The sequence below is a fragment of the Melanerpes formicivorus genome, unplaced genomic scaffold, assembly GCF_026170545.1.
Source record: "Melanerpes formicivorus ecotype bairdi unplaced genomic scaffold, bMelFor1.0.p_v2 SCAF_94, whole genome shotgun sequence".
NCBI classification, from domain to species: domain Eukaryota; kingdom Metazoa; phylum Chordata; class Aves; order Piciformes; family Picidae; genus Melanerpes; species Melanerpes formicivorus.
The window spans coordinates 177,450-202,484 of NW_027142446.1; the positions used below are offsets into that span (position 1 = coordinate 177,450).

Genomic DNA, 25,035 nt, shown 5'->3' on the forward strand with positions numbered 1-25,035 from the left:
TGGGCAGAGTCCAACAGGATGGCATTCAACAAATCCAAGTGCCAGGTGCTGCACTTTGGCCACAACAACCCCATGCAGAGCTACAGGCTGGGGTCGGAGTGGCTGAGAGCTGCCAAACAGAGAGGGACCTGGGGGTGCTGATCAACAGCCGCCTAAACATGAGCCAGCAGTGTGCCCAGGTGGCCAAGAAGGCCACTGGCATCCTGGCCTGCATTAGGAATAGTGTGGCCAGCAGGAGCAGGGAAGTCATTGTGCCCCTGTACTCTGCACTGGTTAGGCCACACCTTGAGTCCTGTGTCCAGTTCTGGGCCCCTCAGTTTAAGAAGGACATTGAAACACTTGAGCGTGTCCAGAGAAGGGCAACAAGGCTGGGGAGAGGCCTTGAGCACAGCCCTGTGAGGAGAGGCTGAGGGAGCTGGGATTGTTTAGCCTGGAGGAGAGGAGGCTGAGGGGTGACCTCATTGCCCTCTACAACTACCTTAGAGGTGGCTGTAGCCAGAAAGGCGTTGGTCTCTTCTCCCAGGCAACCAGCACCAGAACAAGAGGACACAGTCTCAAGCTGTGCCAGGGGAAGTTTAGGCTGGAGGTGAGGAGGAAGTTCTTCATAGAAAGAGAGATTGCCCATTGGAATGTGCTGCCCAGGGAGGTGGTGGAGTCACCGTCCCTGGAGGCGTTCAAGAGGGGATTGGACGTGGCACTTGGTGCCATGGTCTAGTCACGGGGTCTGTGTTGATAGGTTGGACTCAATAATCCTCGAGGTCTCTTCCAACCTTGGTTATACTGTGATACTGTGATACAGTGAAGACAGCAAGGCTCTGGCTGTAAATAAATCTGTTCAGATTCCAGTTGCACAACCAAAGGTCAGCAAATGGGAAACACTTATTGGGGTATGCAGTAATTGATGGGCTAAAAATGGAAAAAAATTGGGAAGCAGGTGGTCCAAGAATTAATGGACAGTTTGGGCATACATTGGGACCTCAATGGGAAGGTCCCTTACAGGTCTTGCTTGCCACAGAGACTGCAGTATGGATGGCTGAGAAGTATGGACACATGCAACCAGAGTTAAAGGACCCATGGGTCCACCCACTGGATGGACTGTGGTACCCCAAATGGAGGACCTGAGGATGGTTATCAGATGAGTTCCAGTATCAGAGTAGGAGTGGTAATGGTCTGTGCCTGAAAACATCACAAACAAGAAACAGGTCGGGAAGGCAAATTGGTAAAACCTCCCTGGACAAGGGAAGGGACAGAATCCGAGCAGAGTATTGGTGGGGATTGAAGGAGGCAAGACCGGGTAGACCTCTGTAATTGCCACGAAGAAGATCTAGAACCATCACTGTGGGCAGCAACCCCTTAGGCCACGTGAGTGGAGTTGCACGTCAAACCAGACTCCTGATTCCCAGGATCAACCGCTCGGAGGGAGAAAGTTGTCACCCAGACATTGGTATACATACCATACCCCCTCCCTGTGTAAGGTACCTGTTAAAGTAAATATTCTCAGGCAAGGAACATCAGCTGTTATCCTCCTCCTTTTACCAGGAAGTTGAAATGAGAGTTGTTTTGCTTGTTTAGCCAGGTTATGTAACTGTACCCCCACCTTTGAAGTGGTGGTGGTGATGGTGGTGGGGGATAACTTAGAGGGATCCTCTTGGGTGGATTTCTTAGATTGTGGCTCAAGCCAAATGTAGTAGAAAGAAGGGGAGGGATTGTGAGAAATTGTTGTATTTGGCTTTCGCAGGGCAAGGGTGGGGGCTGGTGGGTGCCGGCATGCTGGGACCATGGGGTTCGATCCTTACGCTGATTGGCTGTAGTCTGTGTAGGATGTGTATTGGGAGAGAAGTGGAGGGAGGGTGAGGTGTCGAGATTTCAGAGACTGGCTGGGTCAAGAGCAGAAACTTTGGTCCCTGACCGCAGCCAGCAACAGGTAGGATTGGGACTGGGGGGGCCGGAAGCATGCTTGGGAAATGTAAAGGGATTTGTGGAGACATTTATGAGTATGTCCAAGTTTGAGGTCTGTATAGGCTCAACTCGTGTGGTTATGGCATGCCTCTAGCGAATCTGCTCTGCACCCAGCGCTGTTTGCCTTTATTTGATCATAAACTGTTTGTATTTGAAATTCAGCACGTGGATTCTGGATTCAGTCTGATCCTGACTTAAATATCTTGGCTTTTAAATTCTATTTGCTGTACCAAATGTTCTCTCACAGGTATTATTAAAATGTCAATGCCTAGCAATGTCTCGTATTTCCTCCCCTTTTTTTATTGGCGTGTCAATTTCTAAGCTAGAGGAAGCCTTACAGAGGCCATTCAGCCTTTCATCTCGGTTCTGCGCACCCGCTCGCACTGCTGAGCACCTCTGCCCAGCTCTGCTTGCTCCCGCGGATCGGCGAAAGCCTGAGCGATGACAACGCGACCGATGTGTTTCGGTGATAGCAGCCGGGGACTGGTATTGGCTGGCAGGGCACGGAAACGGGGCTAGCCACAATCCCGGCACCGGCCGAGCTCCTGCTTCGTCTGGCTGCGCCCCGGCTGGCAGCAGGGCCTGGCCCGGGGGAGCGAAGCCGACCGGCAGCGAATTCACCGGCTGGGGCAGGCGCGGCCGAGCTCCGCAGAGGAAGCGGAGCCGCAGCGGGGCCGAGAGTGGGCGGAGCGGGCTCAGCGCTGCCGCTGGGGGCGGGCCGGGAGCGGGGCGCGGACGGGGCCATTCGCTCCCCGGGAGCGGGGGGGAGTCAGGCCCTGGCCCGGCGCCGAGAGCCCTCCGCGAACGGCGGGACGCGGCGGGAGCGGCGGCGGCCGGGCAGGGGGAGGCCGGCACGGGGTGGCAGGCGGCGCCGGGGCGGCGAGGCGAGGCGGGGCGGCGGGAGGCGGGGGGTGGGGGGGCGGAGTGGTTGGGGCCGGCGGCGGCCGCTGCGGCGGCGGGGTCAGTTCTCTGTAGTGTTTGCCGATGTTGGAGGCGTCTCCAAAGTGTCCTCGGGAAGCAGGTAACCGGGCCCGCGGGGGCGGCTGTGCGCCCTGCCGCTCAGCGGGGAGGCCGCGTTCCACGGGGGAAGCTGCGCAGGGCCAGGCCAGGTCAGGCCGGAGGGGAGAGGGCTGTTACAGCCACGATGTCCGAGTGTTGTACCGTCTCCCCCGCCTCCTCCCGCCGGGGCGAGGGCTCCGCTGGCCCTCGTTGCGCTGCCCCTGCATCCCCGCGGGGCCGGGCGGGCCCGTCTGCGCCACGGCGCTGCCGGCCCGCCGCTCTCCGGCCATACGCGGCCGTGGAGGAGGCTCCAGCTCTGCCATCCGCCGCGGGGCCCGGCGGCCGGCGGCGGCAGCAGGCGGGGCACAGGTGGGCCGCCATCCCGGTGGGCTGCGGAGGAGCCCCCACCACATCTTCCCTTCGCCCCCTCGACTCGTGCTGCTGGTGGCCGCCGTCGCACCGAGGCCGGGCCGCGGCCAGCCGGGGCGGGCCGTACGGTGGAGCTGGACTCTGCAGGGTCTGCGCCGGGCCTGCCGTGCGTCAGACCTCGGCCGGCGGCTGGGTGCGATCCGAGCCGTTGCCCCCCGTCCTTCGGCGGCCGGGCCCGGCGGCGCAGCGTGGTTGCGCGGCCTCGGGGTCGCCGGGTGGCAGCCGGCCGCCGGCGGGGCCAGGGCCGCCCTGGGGCGCGGGCTCCCCGGCTCGGCCCGTGTGGCGCTCTCGCTTCGCGGAGCTTGCGCTGCCGCCCCCAAACTTAGTCCGCCGCCCCGAACTTTGCCAGCGGGACCGGGCTTTCCCCTTCCCAACATGGTCGGCCTCTCTTCCAGGAAGCCAGGGGCAGTGCAGTGGTTTGCTGGCCTTGGCCCCACACGGGACTGCCTTGGAGGTGGGGGTGGGACCCAGGGAGGCGCCGCTGCTACCCGGCCTGGCCCAGGCATCGTTTTCAGGTGTCTGTCTGCTGGGAAGAAATTCCGTCTCGATCTCAGGCAGGCCTGAAAGTGATAGCCGTGCCCCGCTAGGGAGCTGCAGGGAAGGGCAGTCCTGCAGCCCAGCCGTTGGCCCTGTGGCGCAGGGAGCCCGCCGGCCGAGCACCCGTACCCAAACGAGAAACCTCCCCACAGTGCATCTGCTCGGTGTTGCCTTACGGCCAGCAAGCTGTTTCTGTGGATACCAAGACGTAAGCTGCTCGGCCGTTCTTGGAATGCTCCCCGTGCAATTGCCACGGTGCTAAAAAAAAGTTCACGTTCTACAGAAGAGTAGGTGAGGTGCTGCTGTCAGAGCCCTGCTCTGCGGGAAATGCAGCACCGAGGAACCCAACGGCAGCGAGCCTGCTGCCACCAGAGCAAGGCACAGGACTCTGCTGTAACTAAGTGTAGTTGCTTACCTTTATAGCGGCATAAAGCTGTGCAGGAGTAAGACTTCCCTGAGCTGTGTGTTAATTTCAGGCTAGCAATCTGCACCAGTGTAGCAATATTAACGTAAGCTGTTTACTCAATACAGGAAGGTTCTGCCAGGTGCTATTGTGATGCTGCTGCCTCTATAAGCTGCTGGTCTGACACACTGCTGAATGTCTGGGCTGTATTTTTTGGGGTTTTTTTGAAAGCCAGCAGCAGCAGCGTAAGACTTCCAGTACTGATTTCCAGTCTCTGAACCTTCAAAAAATTAATGGAGGGAGAGATTTCTATTGCTGACAGCTAGGAACAGGGTTGAGACTGCTATCTTGTTTGTACTTTGTGAGGGAAAGAGACAATTCAGATTTTCTTTACAGAGAACTTTTCAGCATCATTGCTCAGCTCTAACAGAGGCCACCATCGATTCAGGCTGTAGTCGGGAAGCCAAGGTCTTTTATGTATCTTTTTGCCAGCTTAAGATACCTTGTCCCCTCAAGAATTATGTCAAAATAAGAATAAACTTGAATATCATCTTACATCCTGAGTTGTGAAAGTAGATTGTGAAGGAACTTCCTAATTTTGCTTGTAGGAAAACCTGATCAGGGTGATTTAATTGACAGTTTAAATACACATTAAGCTCAATCACTTGTTTTCTTTGGGTCAAGTATCAGCCCTGATTTTCCTGCACAGGTTTATAAACACAGTTCTTCTTTAGAGGTGTGTGAATGTTGGCAGGGAATCAAATACTATCTGTTTTATTTGTGAGGTGTCATGAAAAATGACCTTGGGGAGGTCGGGTGACGGCCGTGGCAAAGCAGATCCTCCAATTCCAAGACTACTTCTCCAGCTGTTAGCAGAGCTGCACCTGTTGAGCTGTCTCAACGGTTTGTTTTGCCCTGACCAAAATACTTGGCTATTGATTTGTCTGTCTTTGCAAAGACTGAAAAAAATCATCAGTTATCTCCAGTCCTTCAGCCCAAACTACGATCTCCTGAGATCATACCGCTGAAGAGCAGGTCTTACAAAGTGTGCCGGTTTGAGTGCCATGGGTTTTGGTCTGTGCTTCATAAATACACCTGTGCACCTGCCCAGATTTTCACACAGAGGGGAGTCGAATGTCTGCTTCCTCACATGGCTTACACTGAGGGGATGGGGAAGGACCTAACTGCATCTTTTCAGGATAACTGTAACTATGTAACTTGTATTAATGAGCCGCCGAAGTTTCACTTTTCCTTCTGCTGACACTGATTTCTTATCAGCCACAGCAAGATCTAGAAGATAAGAGCTAGGCCTGCTTTTGCCAGAAAAAATCACTTTGCATTTCTAATCTCTGGGTCAGGCATGGCCTGTACTTTTCACAATAGTTCTTTAATCTTCTATCTGTTCCAAAAAGAAAAAGACAGCATATCTCTTAAAGCTGCTGTGGATGCCAGTGTCAAGATCCACGTGGGAAACCGGCAGTCCCTGGTACCCGTTTCTGCTTTCTTGCTTCTCAGCTGTTCCTGTTGTTGGTTCCACTATGTTAAAAGCCTTGTGAATGCAACATGCAAGGGTCTGAGCTGCTGGTGGTCCTCCTGCTCTCACTCCCTTTTGGAGCCAGCAGGCCAGATGGCAGCGGGGTTAGGGCATCAAGCACGAGGCTTGGGATACTGTGAAGGCAGGTCAGGGAACAGGGCTGGCAGCTTCGAGCAGAGGAGAGAGGATAATGATGCAGGGTGGGTAGGAGAGGTGGTGGGAGCATGTGCCAAACTCCAGGAAGACGCATGCATAGCATGGTCTGTGTAGAGACTTTAAAAGTAAAGGGCTCTGCCTTCTGGGGTCTGCTTGTTGTCAGCCACCAGTCATGGTTGGCACTGTATGAAGCATACAGGAGCTCAGTGAAAACCTGAGAAATGTCATCAGGTGCTCTGGAGACTTCACAATGAAAAAACCCTGCTTGATAAACTCCCAGTCTGGAAAAGAGGTTGGAGAAGCCATCTCTGGTAGTGGCTCTATGTGCCTGTAGCTGCTCAAGCTTTCTCGTACTTAATGGCAACTGGTTTGTGAGTTTTATTTTGGTTGGTTGGTTGGTTTTTAAGCTGGTAGCCCTTGGGCAGTTCCCCAGCACTGAGATCTGTTCAGGGCCAGCGTGCTCTCCTGTGTCATGCTGCATGCTTGCTTTGCTTTACTCAAGTGCACCTCTGTGTAGTACAGCACTGGTATGTTACAAATTTATTGATACTTGACCAAATAAAGTCAAACTGTGAAATCTTTATTCTTTTCCCTGGTAAACCATGCTCCTCTTTTTGCATATTAATTACTTGTTGGAAGTACTTGTGGCTCTGGTGTAGTCCTGTACATGGACCATGGGCAGGGGCACCTTCCACTAGACCAGGTTGCTCAAGGCACCATCCTGCCTGTCTCAGCACTTCCAGGCTTAGAGCCTCAATAACTTTTCTGAACAGCTTGTTCCAGTGCTTCATGGGGAAGAATTCCTTCCTCATGTCTCATCTGAATGGAGCTTCTTCGATCTGAAGCCATCACCCCTCGTCTTGCCATGACAAGCCTTTGTAAAAAGCCCTTCTCCAGCTCTGTGTGGCTCCCCTCAGGTACTAGAAGGTTGCTCTGAGCTCTTCCTGGAGCTTTCTTCAGGCTGAACAGTCCCAACTCCCTCAGCCTGTCCCCACAGGAGTGGTGTTTCAGCCTTCTGGTCATCTTCATGGCCTCCTCTGGACCTGCTCCAACAGTTCCACATCCTTATTGTGTAGGGGATTCCAGAGCTGGACAGTACTGCATGTAGGGTCTCATCAGAGCAGAGTAGAGGGGGAAGAGGCTAATTAGACTAACTAGAGATTAAACTACTTGGAAATTGGTGCTTGAGCACAGATTCCCACTGGTGTTTGAGGAAGTTCCCAGTGACAGCAGCTAAGTAGAATCATAGAATTAACCAGGTTGGAAGAGACCTCCAAGATCATCCAGTCCAACCTATCACCCAGCCCTATCCAATCAACCAGACCATGGCACCAAGTGCCTCATCCAGGCTCTTCTTGAAGATCTCCAGGGACGGCAACTCCACCACCTCCCTGGGCAGCACATTCCAGTGGCAATCACTCTCTGTGAAGAACTTCTTCCTAACACCCAGCCTGAACCTCCCCTGGCACAGCTTGAGACTGTGTCCTCTTGTTCTGGTGCTGGTTGCCTGGGAGAAGAGACCAACCCCCACCTGGTTACAGCCTCCCTTCAGGTAGTTGTAGAGAGCAATGTTGTCTCCCCTGAGCCTCCTCTTCTCCAGGCTAAGCAACCCCAGCTCCCTCAGCCTCTCCTCCTAGGGCTGTGCTCCAGGTCACTCACCAGTTTCATCGTCCTTCTCTGGACACAATCCAGTACCTCAACATCTCTCTTGAAATGGGGGCCCAGAACTGGGCCCAGGACTCAAGGTGTGGCCTAACCAGTGCTGAGTACAGGGCAAGAATAACCTCCCTTGTCCTGCTGGCCACACTGTTCCTGATACCACAGCGTGTAGGAGGTAACCTGCTGTCCTTAGTTGCTGGAAAAAGACAGGTTGGTGAGATGCTTGCTGTGGTTCCACACAGGCTGGAAGGCTGTTTTTACAATCTTGCCCTGAGAACTGGAAGTGGTCACAGTTCCAGTTTTGCTGCTTGCCAGCTCTGAGGAGGCTGTTTGCCTTCAGGGTGAGGGAAGTGATTTTGAGTGTAGGAGATCAGGGTTTCTGGGGATGTTTCTTGTAGTGGGAATGCTTAGCTGTTGGAACAAGAAAAGTTCTTTAACAGTTGAGGAGGGACCTAATTTTTATTGCTATCCTTACTTTCTTGAGTTTGGTAGCTGTTAGGTATTTGTGGTTTCTCATACAATAACTACAGTTAAAGTCCTGTTGTGCAGAAAGAGAAGGAAATGCCAGTATGTTAAATGTGCAGATGATTGTCAGTAGCTGGTTACCTGGGTAGGTAATGGCTTCTAAGTGTCAGAGAACTTCTGTCTTGCCCAGCTGGCCACTTGGGGTCAATTTGTAGCATCTCCAGTTGTACTGATACAACATACAAACGAATCAACCAAGTCTGTAGGAGCTTTGGCTTTGTTAGACAAGATACAGAATCATAGAATGGTTTGAGTTGGAAGGGACCTCCAAAGGTCATCTGGTCCAACCCCCACTGGGGCATCCTCAACTAGCTCAGGTTGCCTAGAGTCCTGTCAAGCCTTACCTTGAATATCTCCAGGGATGGGGTCTCAACTACCTAAAGATGGGACAGTGAAGTTGGTAAAGGGTCTAGGGAATGGGTCTGCTGAGGAACAACTGAGGGAACTAGCATTGTTCCTCCTGGAGAAAATGAAGCTACCCTTAGCCAGGTAGGTGTTGGTCTTCTCTCCCGAGTAACAAGTGATAGGACAAGTGGAAATGACCTTAAGCTGCCCTAGGGGTGGGTTAAGTTGGGTGTTAGAAGAAACTCCTTTGTTGGAAGTATTCTCTACCACTGGAACAGGCTGCTAACCACCTCCATCTCTGGAGGTGTGACAAAGAGGCAAAGATGTGGTGCTGAGTGCCATGGTTTAGCACCAGCCTTGGGAGAGTTAGAGAGTGTTTGATCTCAATGGTCTGAAAGGGCTTTTCCAACCAAAGGATTCTATAGGAACAAGAAGTAATATAAAATTTCTTGCTAAAATATGAGATGTTCTTTGTTTTTTTTCCTGTGTACTTTGCTTTCCCTCTTACGGTCCTTCTCCAGGCCTTGGTACTATGTTACAGAGCTCTTTCTTGTTAGACTGTGGAAAAGATTTTCTCTGCTTTTTGTTGCAATCTTGTGTATCTGCTAGCACTTCAACCTGCCTGCTTTGAGCTGTGCTCCAGCTGTGGTGCCTGTGTCCCTCAAGTGGACATCACCAGTGGGTATTTTGGTTAATAGTAAACTACCCAAAGGACATTCCCATCACCCTTAAACTATGTGTAAACCTTGGAGTTTCTGGTTCTCTTCAAACCCCACTGCAGCCAAAAGTCCTTTGCAGCAGTCACCCTCACTACAGGTAGGCATGAGAGCACACTGCTGCAGTGACTGCTGAAATCCATCTTTAATACCCTAGGTTTAATGCCATGCTTCCAAGTACTTCAAGCAAGGTGCAAACAGCAACTTACCCATTCTGGACTTAAAATGAATTTGGGGTTTTATTTTGGTCACAGTACTACACTGAACCTTTCCAAGGCTTTAAAAACAACTCTGTTCACTAGGGAGTTTGATATCTAGCACCAAAAAAGAAGGAAACTTTATTTGCTGTCATTGCAAATACTGTTTGCTTAAGCACCTCTTAGCTGACAGGAGCAAGGGAGGCATAGTTACTACCAAGCTAATATACCTAGTGTGTCCCCAGGATAGGGCAGGACAGACCACTGTAGTGAGACAGGGTTAGCCAAGGCTAACCAAGTTCTAGCCAAGCCAAGTTCTAGTTCCCAAGCTGCCTCTCCTTTTCAGGTGTGTGTGTCTTTACAGGTGTGCTGGATTGCAGACCTCTGCTCTGCAGCTCTGAGCTCAGCACTTCCACCAAAGCCTCTCTTCTGTGTCATCACAGCATAGATGTTGGAGGCCCTTTGGGCTAGGAGCATTCCAACACCTTTCTGCAGGAGGTGAGATTTCCTTAGGCATACATATGTGGCTAAACAGCACATGTTCTGTCGGAGATCCTAGAAAATGTGGTCCTTCTTCCCTTCTGAAGTGCTCTTCGTTGGCTTGCTTTTGGTTCTGAAGGTAGTCTTAGCTTAGTAGTGAACAAATGCATTAGTTCCCTGTGAGTTCAAAAGCAAGTTTGTTCAGACTGAAGTCTGAGTAAGGGTGCTTCCAGAGTCACAAATGCTGACTTTACCCTGCTGAAGTTAATGGCCTTTGGAACCTTGCAAATACAGCTAAGTGGTGAGAAAGACATTTCTTTGAGGGACAGCTCAGTGCATAACCCCTCCATCCATTCTGTCTCCAGGTAGTCAAGAGCCTGTGCTGTTGTGGTCAGTGTTGTCTTTCCTCAGCTGTGCAAACTCCTTAGAGTCACAGAATCATTCTGATTGAAAAAGCCCTGTAAAATCACTGAGTCCAACTATTCTCTAACTCTCCCAAGGCTGGTGCTAAACCATGGCCCTCAGCACCACATCTCTGCCTCTTTATAACACCCCCAGGGATGGGCATTCCACCACCTCCCTGGGTAGCCTGTGCCAGTGGTTGAGAATATTTCCAATGAAGGAGTTTCTTCTAATATCCAACCTAAACCTATTAATAAATAACAAGTATTTTCAACTCCCACTCATTTCTAGGTGTTCATTCCTTTTACTTTGATTCATATTACCACTGAATCAGGTTGTGCTTCCCTCCAAAGTTATACTTTGCTTTATTTCTGGCTCTTCATCTGTTTTAGAATACTTGAAAAAACAGTCCAATTTTAAGTCAGAGTGTGCTTACAGTTTTTCCTCTGCACTAGTTACAACTCCCTTTGGTGTGGGGAAACAAGCCATTCTGGATCCCCAGCTGGGTGGATGAAGAGCTCTAATTTGCTTTCTTACCTTATGTATCTAACAGCTTTTTGTCAGTGTTTTGTTTGCTAACTCTGAAAGGATCTGCAAGCATGCCGCTAGGATTTTTTCCTCTTCCTGGATTGTCAGCTGTAGTTCCTTCTGCAGATAGAGCTTTGTAATTTCTGCCCACAGCATGGGCTCGCCACAAGGAGGCGAGAGGTGGCCACTGTCCTTGTGTGCTGTGCTGTTGGTGATTCTTCTGCTTCTCAGGATGTTGACTGGTCTGCATTGCTAGCTGCTTGCTGCATGTGGCTGGACTGGGTAGCTCTCTTTGGCTTTCTCTTAAACTCTTCTAGGCACATATCTCTTCCCATCTTGTTAGAGCCCAGTGTTAGTGGCCCCAGGTCACCACTGGCTACATATGATCTGTCCACTTCCTTAATTTCTGGACTCTGTCTTCATTGTTGTTGAGCTGTGCTTGAGTCATAAATTTTGCAATGGTTCATGACCTTGCCCCCTACCATAGCATCTCTAAACTGTCCATTTTGTCCAGTTGGGAGCTTAGATTTTGTGCTTTTCTTCAGTCACAGTGCTGGGAACTCTGAGTCCAATACCTGGTCATTATTTTCCCTTTGTTCAGCACCTGAGAGCAGCACTTTAAAGAGGGAGGAGGCTCTGCAGAATTAATCATCTGACAAGGTACTCTATGTCTGTGGGCAGAGGCCCTGTTCTGTTCCCCAGTGGGCAGAATGCTAGAAAGATGAGCTGGATGTTGAAATTACCTTGTATCCCATGTCACAAAACATGTTCTGTGGGAGAGCTGAGAGAAAGGGGATCTCCAAGAGTGATTCATGAACAGGAGAAGGCAATTTGACCCCAGCTCTGCCTGGGAGCAGCAACTTCTTGGAAGCTGGATGAGACCTCAAGGTAGGCATTCGTCACTCTAGTTGTGAAGTGGTGGTTTTGTTTCAATACACTTGTGGAAAACAAAACACACAAGCCAGGATTTTATCTAACAACAGACCATGATACCTGACACTTGGCCACTGAAACCGCTTTTGCTGAGGCTCTTGGAGCTGTTCATGATGGGGGAGTGAGCACACCACGAGGAGGGCTGGTAGCAGGAGCTGTAACTTTTGGCAGAGAAAATGATCTGCTTCTGCCACTTCTTCAGAGTAGTTTGTCACAGGCAGACAAGGGAAACCAAAGTAATTTGTGAATTTGTGGAATGGCTCAGGTTGGAAGAGACCTTAGAGGCCATCGACTCCAACCCCCCCTGCCATGGGCAGGGGCACCTCTCAACCTGACTCAGCTGCCCAAGGCCTCAGCCAACCTGACCTTGAACACCACCAGGCAGGAGGCAGCCAAAACCTCCCTGGGCAGCCTATTCCAGAGTCTCACCATCCTTGTACTGAAGAGCTTCTTCCTAAGATCCAGTCTAAACCTACTCTCCCTCAGCTTAAAACCATTCCCATTGTCCTGTCTCTAGACACCCTTATGAAAAGTCACTCTGCAGCCTTCCTGTAGGCTCCCTTCAGGTATCGGAAGGAAGCTGTAAGTTCTCTCTGGAGTCTTCTTTTCTCCAGGCTGGACAACCCCAGCTCCCTCAGCCTATCATCACAGCAGAGGTACTTGATTAATGAGGTGCAGTTTCTAGTTAGGGAACACATTTTTTAGCCAAGAAGTAATTTTTACCTCTTCAGAACAAAATAACAGTTGGAGTGATTCCCAAATACTATTTCATATTAAATATTTTGGGTCACACAGCATTACATATCATTTAATATTGCAATATTTTGCAATTTAAAATCAGTCAGAGCTTCTTCAGGAATATAACTTACAGGAATATTACCTGCTAGCTGCTGGCACAGGCTGAAAAAAATGACAGCTTTTAGAAATATATAGGAGAGAAATTAAAAAAGGCTCCTTAGATAAGAAGCTGGGCTCTTGGAAACAGGTGTGATTAGGTTCCAGTACCACCAAGGAGAAGCCTGTTGCAGCTTTGGTGCAAACCAGTCTGCAGCAGGGGTGTGTCCAGTCTGAGTCCTGTTTCTGTCATTTACTTAATCCCTGTCTGCCCTTTTAAGGCGAGGATTGATTGCTAAGCTCAGGGTTTAGGCTTCCCTTCTTGCTGGCTCTTTTTCTTAGTGAGAAAGCTTAGTAACCCTTTTTCACTTAACCCGAGGCAAATGTGGTTCTACCTGCCCAGCATCTGCAGGAGGGTGGTGTGACCACTGTGTGCGGTGGCCGCCAAGAACCATTTTGTTGTAGTGCTTCGAGTCTCAGTGGAGTACTTAAGTGCTTGCCTTTGAGTGACTTATCTCAGAAAGTGTAAATAAAGAAACCTCTTAACAATTCATTCCACATTATTCTAATCTCAGCACCTGTGTTGACAATTTCTGAGGTCACTAAATTAGTGACTTGTCTCCTTGAATCTCCTTTGATGTGTTTAGTGAGGGTAAATTTTGAGGTGGCCCTGGAAATTTGGCTTAACTTGTGTCAGTGTTTCCCAGAGTGTCTCTTGACTGTCCTACTCTCCTTTCTTAAAGGGGCTGTGGGGACCAGGTGAGGTAGTCTTTCCAAGAACATTACAGATAGGACTCTATTGCAGAGCGTCTGGCAAGAGAGAGGTTTTCAGTTTTGAAGAAGTCACGGGTAGGTGACAGTCAGGGAAGACATCTGAAGAGTTAAAACGCTGGACAGCCAGCTTTTGTCCTTGGGTTAGTGGCTGCTCCCAAATGCGGTAGACTGACACAAAGAAGGTCATTGCCCCCTGGTGTGTGAGGTACTGCTTCTCATCTCTAAGACTGAAAGGAAGCATTAAGTTTTTGGATGTGGCTCAGACCATGGTGGGTTTTGGAGGTGGAAGACCTTCCATAAAGGTGACTCTGGTGATCACTTTGTTGTTTCATGGTAGAGTTTCACATTTTCTTCTGTAACAAGTAAGTGTTCTGTCTGGGTCAAACTGATGGCTGTGTCTCAACCAGGTTCTGGCTGGCTGGTTCTGAGTCTTTGCTGGCACCATGAGAACTGGGTTAGCTCAATTTCGCCGCTGGAAATTTCCATGGCTTTTGGACCGTCTTGCCTGTTTTGTGTACAGCAACAGCAAATGCAGAGAAACTTTCAGATGAGCTTATCTTGGTAAGGTAGCAAACATTGATATGAAACATCCCAATCTTTCCCCCTTGGGCTTTGTGTGATAAACATGTTGAAAAGTGTTGAGATGCCAGAGTGGCTTGGTTGCTGATGCACCTGATTGACTTTCCTTATCTTTCAGGGCTTTTCTGGTATTGAAATCTTAAAGCTGATAATCCAGTTGATGTCCCCTGTCATTCAAAATGTTGTAATTAAGTTTCCCAAATTGCCCTAGTGCAACTGTCCCCGTGCAGTGTTTGCTCTGGTTGCAGACTGTGCAAAGCATTTCTGGATGTTAACTTTTTGATGTTTTTCTCAGCCTTTGCTGCAGCGATCTTTCGTATCGGTGGGGTTGGTTGGTGGGAACAGCAGTCCTTTTTTCCATCACAGAATGGTTTGATGGGAAGGGACATTAAAGATCATCTAGTTCCAACCCTCCTGCCATGGATGGGGACACCTTCCACCAGCCCAGGATGCTCAAGGCCCCATTCAGCTTGGCCTTGAACACCTCCAGGAAGGGAGCATCCACAACCTCCCTGGGCAACCGGTGCCAGTGTATCACCACCATTGCTGTAAAGAATTTCTTCCTAATCTCCAGTCTAAATCTGCCCTCTTCCAGCTCAAAGCTGTTGCCCCTCATCCTGTCACTACTATCCCTTATAAAAAGTCGCCCCCCACGTTTCAGGTACTGGGAGGCTGCTCTAAGGTATCTCTAGAGCCTTCTCTTCAGGCTGAAGAGCCCCAACTCTCTCAGCCTGTCCCCATAGGGGAGCTGCTCCAGCCCTCTGATCACCTTGGCTTCCTCTGGACCCACTCCGACAATCGTGGTTCTAGATGAATACTACTAAAGTTTCTCTACATAGGAGTTCTGCTTTATCTTCTCGTGAAGGCTGCACTTGAGCCATTATGTGGCCATCCAGTACACGCAGGACCTGACCATAATTTCTCTGCAGAAGAGAAAATACCTCCATGTGCAGGCTAGGGTGGTTCAGTGCTGCTCTAGGCTGTCAGTGAGAGCTGTCATGGCCTGGGTTGCTCGTCTCAGTGTTTTCAGGACAGCCTCACTGCTGCCAGGAAAGCAAGGGAAGAGCTGCATTCCTGCCTGTCAGTATGCTCCACTTCCTCTTGTTAGGGATTTCTGGGCTCTTGCCCGTGCAGATGTGCAGAGTGAGGGGCAGTGCCCTGGCAGCTGCCTGTGCGTCACTGCTTGCGGAAGGCCTGGTGCCAGGCAGGTGCGTTCCGAGGGGATCCTCTCCGCAGGGGCTCTTGGGCTTCTTGCCTGCCGGTTTCAGGGAGGGGCGCAGCGCTTGGCTCTGGAAGGCAAGCTGGCCAGTAGGCTTCACGTAGGCTTCATTTGCCTGTGTTTTGGCATCTAGTGCAGTTGGAGATGCACAGGCATCACATCTGGTTCTTGGCCACGTGGTTCAGCTAATCCTGAATTAGGAGGCCACTTGCTGATCACCTTGAGTAGCTCCCCAGGCTGGCCGCGTGCCGTGTAACACAGTTATAGAGCCATAGAATTGTTAGGGCTGGAAGGGACCTCAAGGATCATCCAGTTCCAACCCCCTGCCATGGGCAGGGACACCTCACACTACAGCAGGTTGCTCACAGCCACATCCAGCCTGGGTGCAAAAACCTCCACAGATGAGGCTTCCACCACCTCCCTGGGCAGCCTGTGCCATTCTCTCACCACCCTCATGGGGAAGAATTTCTCACTAACATCCAATCTCAAGCTACCTATTTCTATTTTTTTTTCCATCCCCCCCAGTCCTATCACTCCCTGACACCTTAAAAAGTTCCTCTCCATCTTTTCTGTAGGCCCCCTTCAGTTCCTGGAAGGCCACAATTAGGTCTCCTGGGAGCCTTTTCTTCTCCAGACTGCACAACCCCAACTCCCTCAGTCTGTCCTCACAGCAGAGCAGCTCCAGCCCTCTGATCATCCTCGTGGCCCTTCTCTGGACACCTTCCAGCACATCCAGATCCTTCCTGGAACAGAGGCTCCAGAACTGGACACAGAGCTCCAGCTGTGGTCTCAGCAGAGTGGAGCAGAGGGGCAGAATCCCCTCCCTGGCCCTGCTGGCTATGCTTCTCTTGCTGCAGCCCAGGCTCTGCTTGGCTCTCTGGGCTGCAAGTGCTCACTGCTGGCTCCTGTGGAGCTTCTCCTCCCCCAGCACCCCCAGGTCCTTTTCTTCAGGGCTGCTCTCAAGCCAGTCCCTGCCCAGCCTATATCTGTGCCTGGGATTGCCCTGACCCAGCTGCAGGACCTTGCCCTTGGTCTTGTTGAACCTCCTGAGGTTGTCCTGGGCCCAGCTCTGCAGCCTGTCCAGGTCCCTCTGGATGGATCCTTCCCTCCAGCTGTCAGCTGCACCACACAGCTTGGTGTCACCAGCAAACCTGCTGAGGGTGCATTCAGTGCATGTTGCCAGCAAAGATGTTAAACCAGACTGGTCCCAGTGCTGATCCCAGCTGTTGGAGCACAGACATTATTGCCATTTCACTGCCTTTCATTGTCAAGGGTTTTTCTAAGCCACCTGCCACGTGCAGCATCAGATGTGGCATGGGTCTTCTAGGAGCTTGTTGAAGCACGCAGGTATCCGGATGTGATATCCTAGGACATGGCGCTGGTAAGCCATGGGTGAGTTCCTGAGTTCAGGACTGTATTTCCTTTGGCTTCAGTGGCAGTGTGGACACTTGCTTTGGAAACTTAAATTATGGATGACTTTAATCCTTCCCTGAATCCTGCTGTCTCACTGTACAGCAGTGCCATACCATGTTGGCTAACTCTTCTGGTGTGAGATAATGCTGTGCGTGTAGATGTCCTTGGGGATCACATTTCTCACGCTGTTTACTTGTGTTTTTAACTGGAGTGGCTTGAAGCAAGTTGCTGCATCCAGAATGTTTGGTTATTATGTTTGCTCTGTGACACACACAAAGTGTTCCATGTTGTATGACTCTTACCTTGAGTGCAGGATAAGCCTTTTTGTAGCCCCCTCTCTAGCACATCCTGATTAAACGGCAACAGAAATTCCCCGCCTTTGACCATTGTGTCGAGTGAGAAAATCTTAGTTTTCAGTCTCTGGTTCCAGAGTTAGTTCCCACAAGGCAACTAACTGCTTTGGGTTTGTTTTCCTCTCTTCCATGTGACACAAAGCTATTGCAAAGAGAGTTGTTAGGGAAGGGCTGGACTGGTAGCAGGTGTCACACACATGTATTCCCCAGTAATAGGAGCCTGGGAACGGACTTAGAGCTCACGCTTTGTGTAGCACCTCGTGTTAACATGGTATTGGAAATTAGGGAGCCCATATAGTTGCATGATGAAAGAAGTCTGTGGGAAGCAGTTTCTAGCTTGGTTTTCTGAGTCTTAAGTCCTTTTCTTGCTTCGTTTCCCTGTGCTTGTCCTGCTCTGTAATTCCAAAGAGGCAGTGGAGGCGACCGCTGTTTGAAGCAGCGCCTGCAAACGCTGAGGAGTGCACATGTGTCAGCTCTTCAGTTTCCTAGACGATATGTTTTGGTTTGTTTTGTTTATTTTTCCCCCCAAAATACCTTCCTGCCTCCCCTCAGAAAGGTTCTAACGGATTGTGTATTCCAACCTTAGGAATACTGAATACTGAATTAGTTGGCAAAGGGTGTTCCCCTCTGGCTGATACCTCTCACAAAACAACTTGTGTTTTTTGGGAAGTGTGATGAGATGTAATGCTCTGAGCTGGTGTTCAGTGCAGGTGCCTGGCCTGTCTTGCTTCCCAGGGCTTTACCTGCAACTTCTGCTCCACTCCAGGACTCTGCTTGTAAGGACCTGTAGTATTTAGTCTGTCCTCAGAGGCTGGTTATGACACTCACCAGGGAGGGGAGCTTTCTCAAAAGCCCTGCAGCTCCTTGCATTTTGACTTAGTCCTTAATGTTCTGCATCAATTCACCTTCATTTTTGTGTGTTTTTGTCTTCATTTTTTAGTTATAATTTATTTTATCAGAGCAACCAATATAAAATTCAGTGATTCTTCTCCCTTATACTTCAGGAAAGTAAAATGCTTTTAAGGACTAACTGCACTTGCTGTCATTTATAGAACCATAGAACAACCACCATGGCCATTAAATCATGTCCTGAAGTGCCACGTCCGCATGCTTTTCAAACACCTCCAAGGGATGGTGACTCCACCACCTCCCTAGGTGGATGCAGCCTGTTTCAGTGCCTGACCACTCTTGCCATAAGGAAGTTTCTTTCTTAGAACAGAATAGAATTAACCAGGTTGGAAGAGACCTTTGAGATCACCAAGTCCAACCTATCATCTAACACCACCTAATCAACTCAACCATGGCACCAAGTGCCTCATCCAGTCTCTTCCTAAACATCTCCAGGGATGGGGACTCCACCACCTCCCTGGGCAGCACATCCCAATGGGCAATCTCTCTTTCTATGAATAACTTCTTCCTAACATCCAGCCTGAACCTCCCCTGGCACAGCTTGAGACTGCATCCTCTTGTTCTGGTGCTGGTTGCCTGGGAGGAGAGACCAACCCTCACCTGGCTACAGCCTCCCTTCAGATAGTACAGAGCAAGAAGGTCTCCCCTGAGCCTCTTCTCCAGGCTAAGCAACCCCAGCTCCCTCAGCCTCTCCTCACAGGGCTGTGCTCTAGAGCCCTCCCCAACCTCATTGCCCTTCTCTGGACACCTCAACATCTTTCCTAAACTGAGGAGCCTAGCTGTGTGCCCTAACCAGTGCTGAGCTGCTGATTAGCTGGTAGCTGTGTCCAAAGTCCTGCTGAAATTAAGATTCTCTAGTGTAAGGCACTGTGAAAAAGAAAACCAAAGAAAAACAACATCAAAAAATCACATGCCCCAGGTTTCTGGAGATGAAGTAGTTGAGGGTGGGCTTCTGGGAGTTGTGCTGAGCACTGTGGAGGAGCTGAACTTGGGTGTGGGTTTGGCAGCAGAGTTAAACTGATTAGCAGGATCTGAGAGGGCCAATTCCTTGCATCCACTCCAAGTCAGGAGTTTATGGCCCTCACTGTACAGACATGGACACTCCTTTGATCTTCCTTTCCCATGTGTGGGCTGGTTCAGTGGGGTGAACACACAGAAAGGCTTAGCTCTTTGCTGTAGGAGAGCAAGGACACAAGATTGCCCCAGCTGTGCCAGCAAGTCATTAGATCAGTTTGGCTGTTGAAACACAACAGCAAATTGGTGGAGGGGCAAATGGGGAGGATGAGCAGTGGGGACCATCAGCAGCATAGAATATGTAGAGAGACCCTTTGTCATTTCATGTGTAGTTTGTCAATTTGGCCTACTTAAAATGTAAAAATAAGATACATTTTGTTGGTAATTCTAAGTCACCATCTGCTGACTGTTGCTTTAAGTCAAACTCCTGCTAAGCTGCTGCTGTGGGGCTGTCTCATTCTTTGATTTTATTGAATAGAAAAGATTGAATTAATGGCTGCTCTGAAGTCAGTGCAGAGCTGTGTGTTTCCTGTCATCCCTGAATCATCTGCTAGATAAAATACAGTACAAAAACTACATCAAACCCATGATTTCTGGAGTGTGTTTTGTGTTACTGTACATATATGTAGAAATATTTACCCTAAAGGTGAGAGACAACACACAAGAAATACCATTTTATCATCTCTGTTTTTGTGTAACTGAGTTGAGTGAAGTCATACCAGGAGAAAAGGATCACAGAATCGTTTAGGCTGGAAAAGACCTTTAGGATCATAGATTCATGGAATGGTTTGGGTACTATAAAGATCACCAAGTTCCAAACCCCCTGCCGTGAGCAGGGATGCTTCCCATCAGCCCAGGTTGTTCAAGGTCTCATCCAGCCTGGCCTCGAATACCTCCAGGGAGGGGGCATCCACAGCCTCCCTGGGCAACCTGTGCCAGTGTCTCACCACCCCCACAGTCAAGAATTGCTTCCTAATTTTCGGTTTAAATTTGCCATCTTCTAGCTCAAAGTCTTTGCCCCTTGTCCCGTCAGTACAATCCCTTATAAAAAGTCCCTCCACGGCTTTCCTGTAGCCCACTTCAGGTCCTGGAAGGCTGCTCTGAAGTCTCCCCAGAGCCTTCTCTTCTCCAGGCTGAACAGCCCCAACTCTCTCAGCCTGACCCTGCAGGGGAGGTGCTCCAGCCCTCTGATTATCTTCATGGCCTCCTCTGCACCCACTGCAACAGTTCGATCAAGATCATTATTTAACTGTACCAAGTTGGGGGCTAAACAGAGTCCCTCCATACTAGGAGAACAGAAGATTGGAGAGAGAATTGAATTTTAAAGGTGAAAATAAACCCAAACCCTCCTTACTTGGGAAGTTGTTAACTCTGCTAGGGGCCTGCAGTCTGTACGGAGCATTAGCAAGCTGCTAACAAAAGCAGGAGTTGGTCTGGAAGCAAACCTTGAGATGCTGCCTGCCCTGCCCCTGCCCCCAGTCTCTTGTAATGCTGCTCCTGTTCCTGGCAGTATTCTCATTAATGGTATGGATAAAGCAGTGCACTGATTAAATTTGTAGATGGTGTAAGGCAGGCTTCTGGGAGACTGCAAACATATTAGGACTGGAATTGGAATTCAATATGAGATTGAAAAATTGTTTTATCTTTTTGCCTTTTTTTTTTCCTATAAGGAAATTCAAGGAGGACAAGAGCAGTGTCTCATTAACTGCAGGACAGATTCACAAACAGCACAGGCTACAGCTTGCAGCAGAGGACTTGGGATGGGATACTGTGAAAAACAGGCCCCGACCAGCATGTGTGAGCAGATGTGTTGGGTGTAAGAGATGGCAGGTGGCTGGCCTTCACTTGTTACCTTTGTAGAGCACTCCACAAACACACAGTAGGTGCTGTGTGTTACATGCCTGCACACAGAGGGGGTCTGGTGTGCTGGGTTGCATGAGGGAGCAGTGTGGCCATGTGCACAGTCACATTGTCACTTTCTGCACAGGTGAAACCCAGCCTTCTGACCATTCAGGTCGTTAGTTTCTCCAGCTGTTGGTTTTCATACTACAACTTCTTTTTCTGGTCAAGTATTGCTGCTGAATAGAACGATCCTGTCTGCTCTTGATGTCCAAGGGAGCAGCCCAGGACTTTTCCCTGGAGGGTTGGGAGTGACTGCACGTGGATCTGAGGGGATTACCTGGGGTGCCTGCTGGCCTCTAAGCTCCCAGTGTGGGGGCTGTAAGAGCTTTGAGCAGACTCGGCACGTGGTGTGAAGGAGCCATTCCCTGACCTTGGTTTGTTTGAGTATAGACTTGGCCAGGGAATGCGTTGGTGATGAAGAAACACATCTGGACAGGTGGAGAGAGAGAGAGAGAGAGAGAGCTAGTACCTGGCATACTCCAGGCAAATGCTTTAGGTGCTGGGTTAAATGTTAGTTGAGAAAATCCTGATACCTGTGGATTCAGGGCTGACTGGATAAGCAGTGATTTTCTTTGGCTGGTCTTTCGTTGTTGTTTCTTTGTTTTCTTATTTTTTCCTCTTGTAAGAGGCAGAAGAAAGAGGGATTTTCTCTTGGGGCTTATTTGGTGTTTTGTGTGCACTTTACTGGAAAAAAAACTATGGAAAAACTGTGGAAGTCTGTTGCAAAGCCTTGAAAAAATTGGCAGATGTGAATCATTATCTGCAGAGTAGTTATATGGAATTCTGTTCTAGATTGGTCATTCTTCCTGCTGTCTTTTGGGCTGGGGCAGTCCACAGCTGAAGAGCAGACCCTGGAGTCAGGGCACATGGGTTCTGTTCTGGTGACACCCTTTGGCTGTTTCTCCATGCACCAGTTTGAAGCAGTGTGTGGGGAGGCCTCACTTATGTGCATAGCTCTGACACACAGGTCCGGGAGTGAAAAAGAAGTATTGCTGATGTTCCAAAAGCAAAGTGCCCTGCTCATAATCATCTCCTTGTTGCAGTGATAGTCAATGGCACAAGTTAAGATGCAGCCTACAGCAAACCTGTCTGGACCTACCATGTCCCCTATGGTGCTACCCCTACCAGTTACAGCTCCAAACACCCTGGGTCTGCCATCCTCAATGAATGGATCTGTTTCAGAACCAGCTGCCAGCTGCAGCAGTCCTACTGCCAGCCTCCTGGATCCTGAGCCTTCTAGCAACTCACCAGGTCAGTTGGGCTGGTATATTTTCTTTGATGTTCGAATGAATATTTTTGATAACATGGGGGGGGGGGGGGAAAGTTAGGTCTTCAAGAGGATAAAAGTTAAGAAAAGAAAGAAACTCACAGAAAAAAACCCCAACATTTTGGCTACATAGACTGTTTGCTAAATTAATTTCTTTAGACTGAGCTCTGACTTAGAGTGAGGTGTTGAGCAATGGGATACAAGCTCAGCAAAGAACACGTCTGTTTTGTCAAATTCTGAGTACATCTTCCATAGAGAAGTTTTAGTAGTGCAGGAAGGTCTCCAAATATAGTTCTCTTCCCTAGAACAGAGTGTCTTCAGGCTGCTTGGCAGAATTTGGTGTTCCCTTTGTAGCTTAGTAAATGCTGTAGTTCCTACACTGAACTGGCTGTAAAATACAGAAATGTTATTCTGAGAAATGAGGGAAGCAATGGCAGTGTGTATGTGTTAGGGATAAATACAAATAGGTTGACAAAGAAATAACAAAGTTAAAAAATAGTCAGTATGGATGGCCAGGAAAAACAGAGCAAAGCCCTTAAAGGAGAAGGAAGGCTGTCCTTTGGGAGTCCTCTGAGAGGGGTTGCTCCATTGTGACAATAATCTCAACACCGGGAAGAAGCAAGGAGCATCAGGTGGGGACCACAGGGTCTAGCTGTATTGTTTATCTTGCAGCCCTCATGTTACACACTTCTGCTTCCAAGTGCTGAGGAATCATTCTGAAAGAGCAGTCAGTCCCAGAACCAGAACATTGCTACCAATAACTTTGGTGCTGGAGAAAATGTAGCACATGTTTATGTCCTCCTGCACTGTCGTCTTCTACTGAGACACTCTAGAAGGGAAGAAGTGTATTTTTTCTGTTGCATGTCATCCAAGTGGTTGATGTAAAATGTGTATTCTCCTGTGATTTGTGTGTAAATGGTGTTTAAAGGTTGTATTTAGCCACGTGCAAAAATCAGTGGTTTAGCCAAAGTGTTTTCTGAGCATGCTGCTGCTTTTGCAAAGCTTTGCCAAGTGGTGAAGAATACATTTCTCCACAAAAACTTTACAGACTCTTTGTTTACAGCTCTTCTCCAAGATAACATGGCAAATCCCAAAGAGAAAACTCCAATGTGTCTGGTAAATGAGTTAGCACGTTTCAATAGAATTCAACCCCAGTATAAGCTCCTGAATGAAAGAGGGCCTGCTCATGCCAAGGTAAGGTCACAGTTTCAGGTGATGAGCCATACCTTAAATACTGAACAGATGATGCCATAGTCTGGACAAGTGTGCTTGTAATCACAGCCTTGTTTCCAGTGGGAATGGTTTCTCACTGGTCTTTATTGTGCTTTCAGAAAGTGTGTCTGTATTTCTGCTGAAGCTCTGGGGATCATTTTGTACCTTACTTTGACTTCCACCTTTAAGTTTATATTTGTCAGGTTCTAGAGAGACCTTCCCAGGGGGATCACCACCCTTTCTTAATCATTGTGGAGCTTTTTGTTTTTCTTTAGCTGCATGAAGCCTTTTCCCCAGTCAGCATGGCTCTCATGACTCCCTCTGTGTTTGTTTATGGTTGTACAACAGCAAAGCTAGTTTGTGTCATCCTCGAAAGTGCTTATTGGTAAGCTTGTGTGTCCATAAAGTTAATTGGATCTCGCATTATGGGACACAGACTTTATTGCTGGCCCTTCCTTTGAGTTCTGTGTAGCTCTAAGATTTACAGTGACACTAAGACTAGCATTAAAGTTTCTAGTAAATTAACAGTGAACTCTACTCCCTTCTCATATCAATTTGGATATCAAACTTAATTTCATAAGTACAAGTTAGGATGCTTGCAGATGATGGAGAACACAGATCCTCTCCTGATAATAATTTTCAGATGTAATTTTGAATTACCTCTGTAGTTAGGAGCAATCTAGGGGAGGAGAAACAAACTTGAAAAACTCTTAACCAATGGGAGAATGAAGAACTGCTTTGGACTCAGTCTTTCTGGAGTGGCAGAGCTGTGTAAGACAGTAGGATCACAGCTTTGAGTGATTTACTAGTGAGTTTCAGCTCTTACCTGACAGAATGTGTGAAGCAGAGCTGAGCTTGTCCTAGAAAGCATGACCTGAAGGATGTAATTCTGCCACTGCTCTTTGCTATTTAAGGAGCATCTCACATTGCTTTCCTCCTACACATAGTCTGTTCCTGGCCACTAGTGGTTTTCGTGGTTTTCAGAGGCAGGTCTTTGTGTTGTGACCACAAACACTCATAAATTTTTGTGTCCTTGTTTCTAGTTGTCTCTGGAAGTTCAGTTTTGATAACAGAGGTGAAATGGGAAACTAGCTGGAAGAGAGGTGGTGCTTCCTGACACTAAGGCTTTCTAAGTCTGTCCTCCAGGGAAATTCTTCAACATAAGAAAAATCAGAAAGTCTTTGTTAACATAAAGGGCATTTTTGGGTACCTGAGTGAGACTGATTGTTTCACAGAATCAACCAGCTTGGAAAAGACCTCAGATCATCAGGTGCAACCTAATACCTAACACCCCCAGACAACTAAACCATGGCTTCATATGCCACATACAGTCCTTTCTTGAACTCCTCCAGGGATGGTAACTCCACCCTGGGCAGCACATCCCACTGGTCAGTTACTCTTTCTGTGAAGAACTTTCTCCTCACCTCCAGGCTAAACTTCCCCTGGTGCAGCTTGAGACTGTGTCCTCTTGTTCTGGTGTCCTGGAAGAAGAGACCAACCCCCACCTGTCTACAACCTCCCTTCAGGAAGCTATAGAGAGCAATCAGGTCTCCCCTGAGCCTCCTCTTCTCTAGGCTAAACACCTATGCCAGTGGCATCTCAGGAGACAAATTTAAAAGAGTGGCAGAAGACAGTGGTGGTTGGTGCAGAGAAGAGGGAGAAAGGGTAAGGGATGTAGCAGAGTGAGAACAAACCCAAAGTGTGGTGGCCTTTGCATTTCTGCTCCGGCCATCAGGTAAATTACATCGGACATAAGA

General features: G+C 49.0%; 1 protein-coding gene across 5 annotated transcripts in view; it reads left to right on the plus strand.

The window, feature by feature from the left end:
* The first annotated feature begins 2,872 nt into the window (after positions 1-2,872).
* The window catches only part of STAU2 (staufen double-stranded RNA binding protein 2), a 195,548-nt gene continuing 173,385 nt past the window's right edge, over positions 2,873-25,035 (plus strand). For all 5 annotated transcript variants that reach the window (XM_068165893.1, XM_068165896.1, XM_068165894.1 and 2 more), the window contains exons 1-3: positions 2,873-2,980; positions 21,843-22,050; positions 23,130-23,260. In XM_068165893.1, the coding sequence (XP_068021994.1) occupies positions 21,852-22,050; positions 23,130-23,260 (330 nt within the window). In that variant the 5' untranslated portion in view covers positions 2,873-2,980; positions 21,843-21,851. The remainder of the gene's footprint in view (positions 2,981-21,842; positions 22,051-23,129; positions 23,261-25,035) is intronic.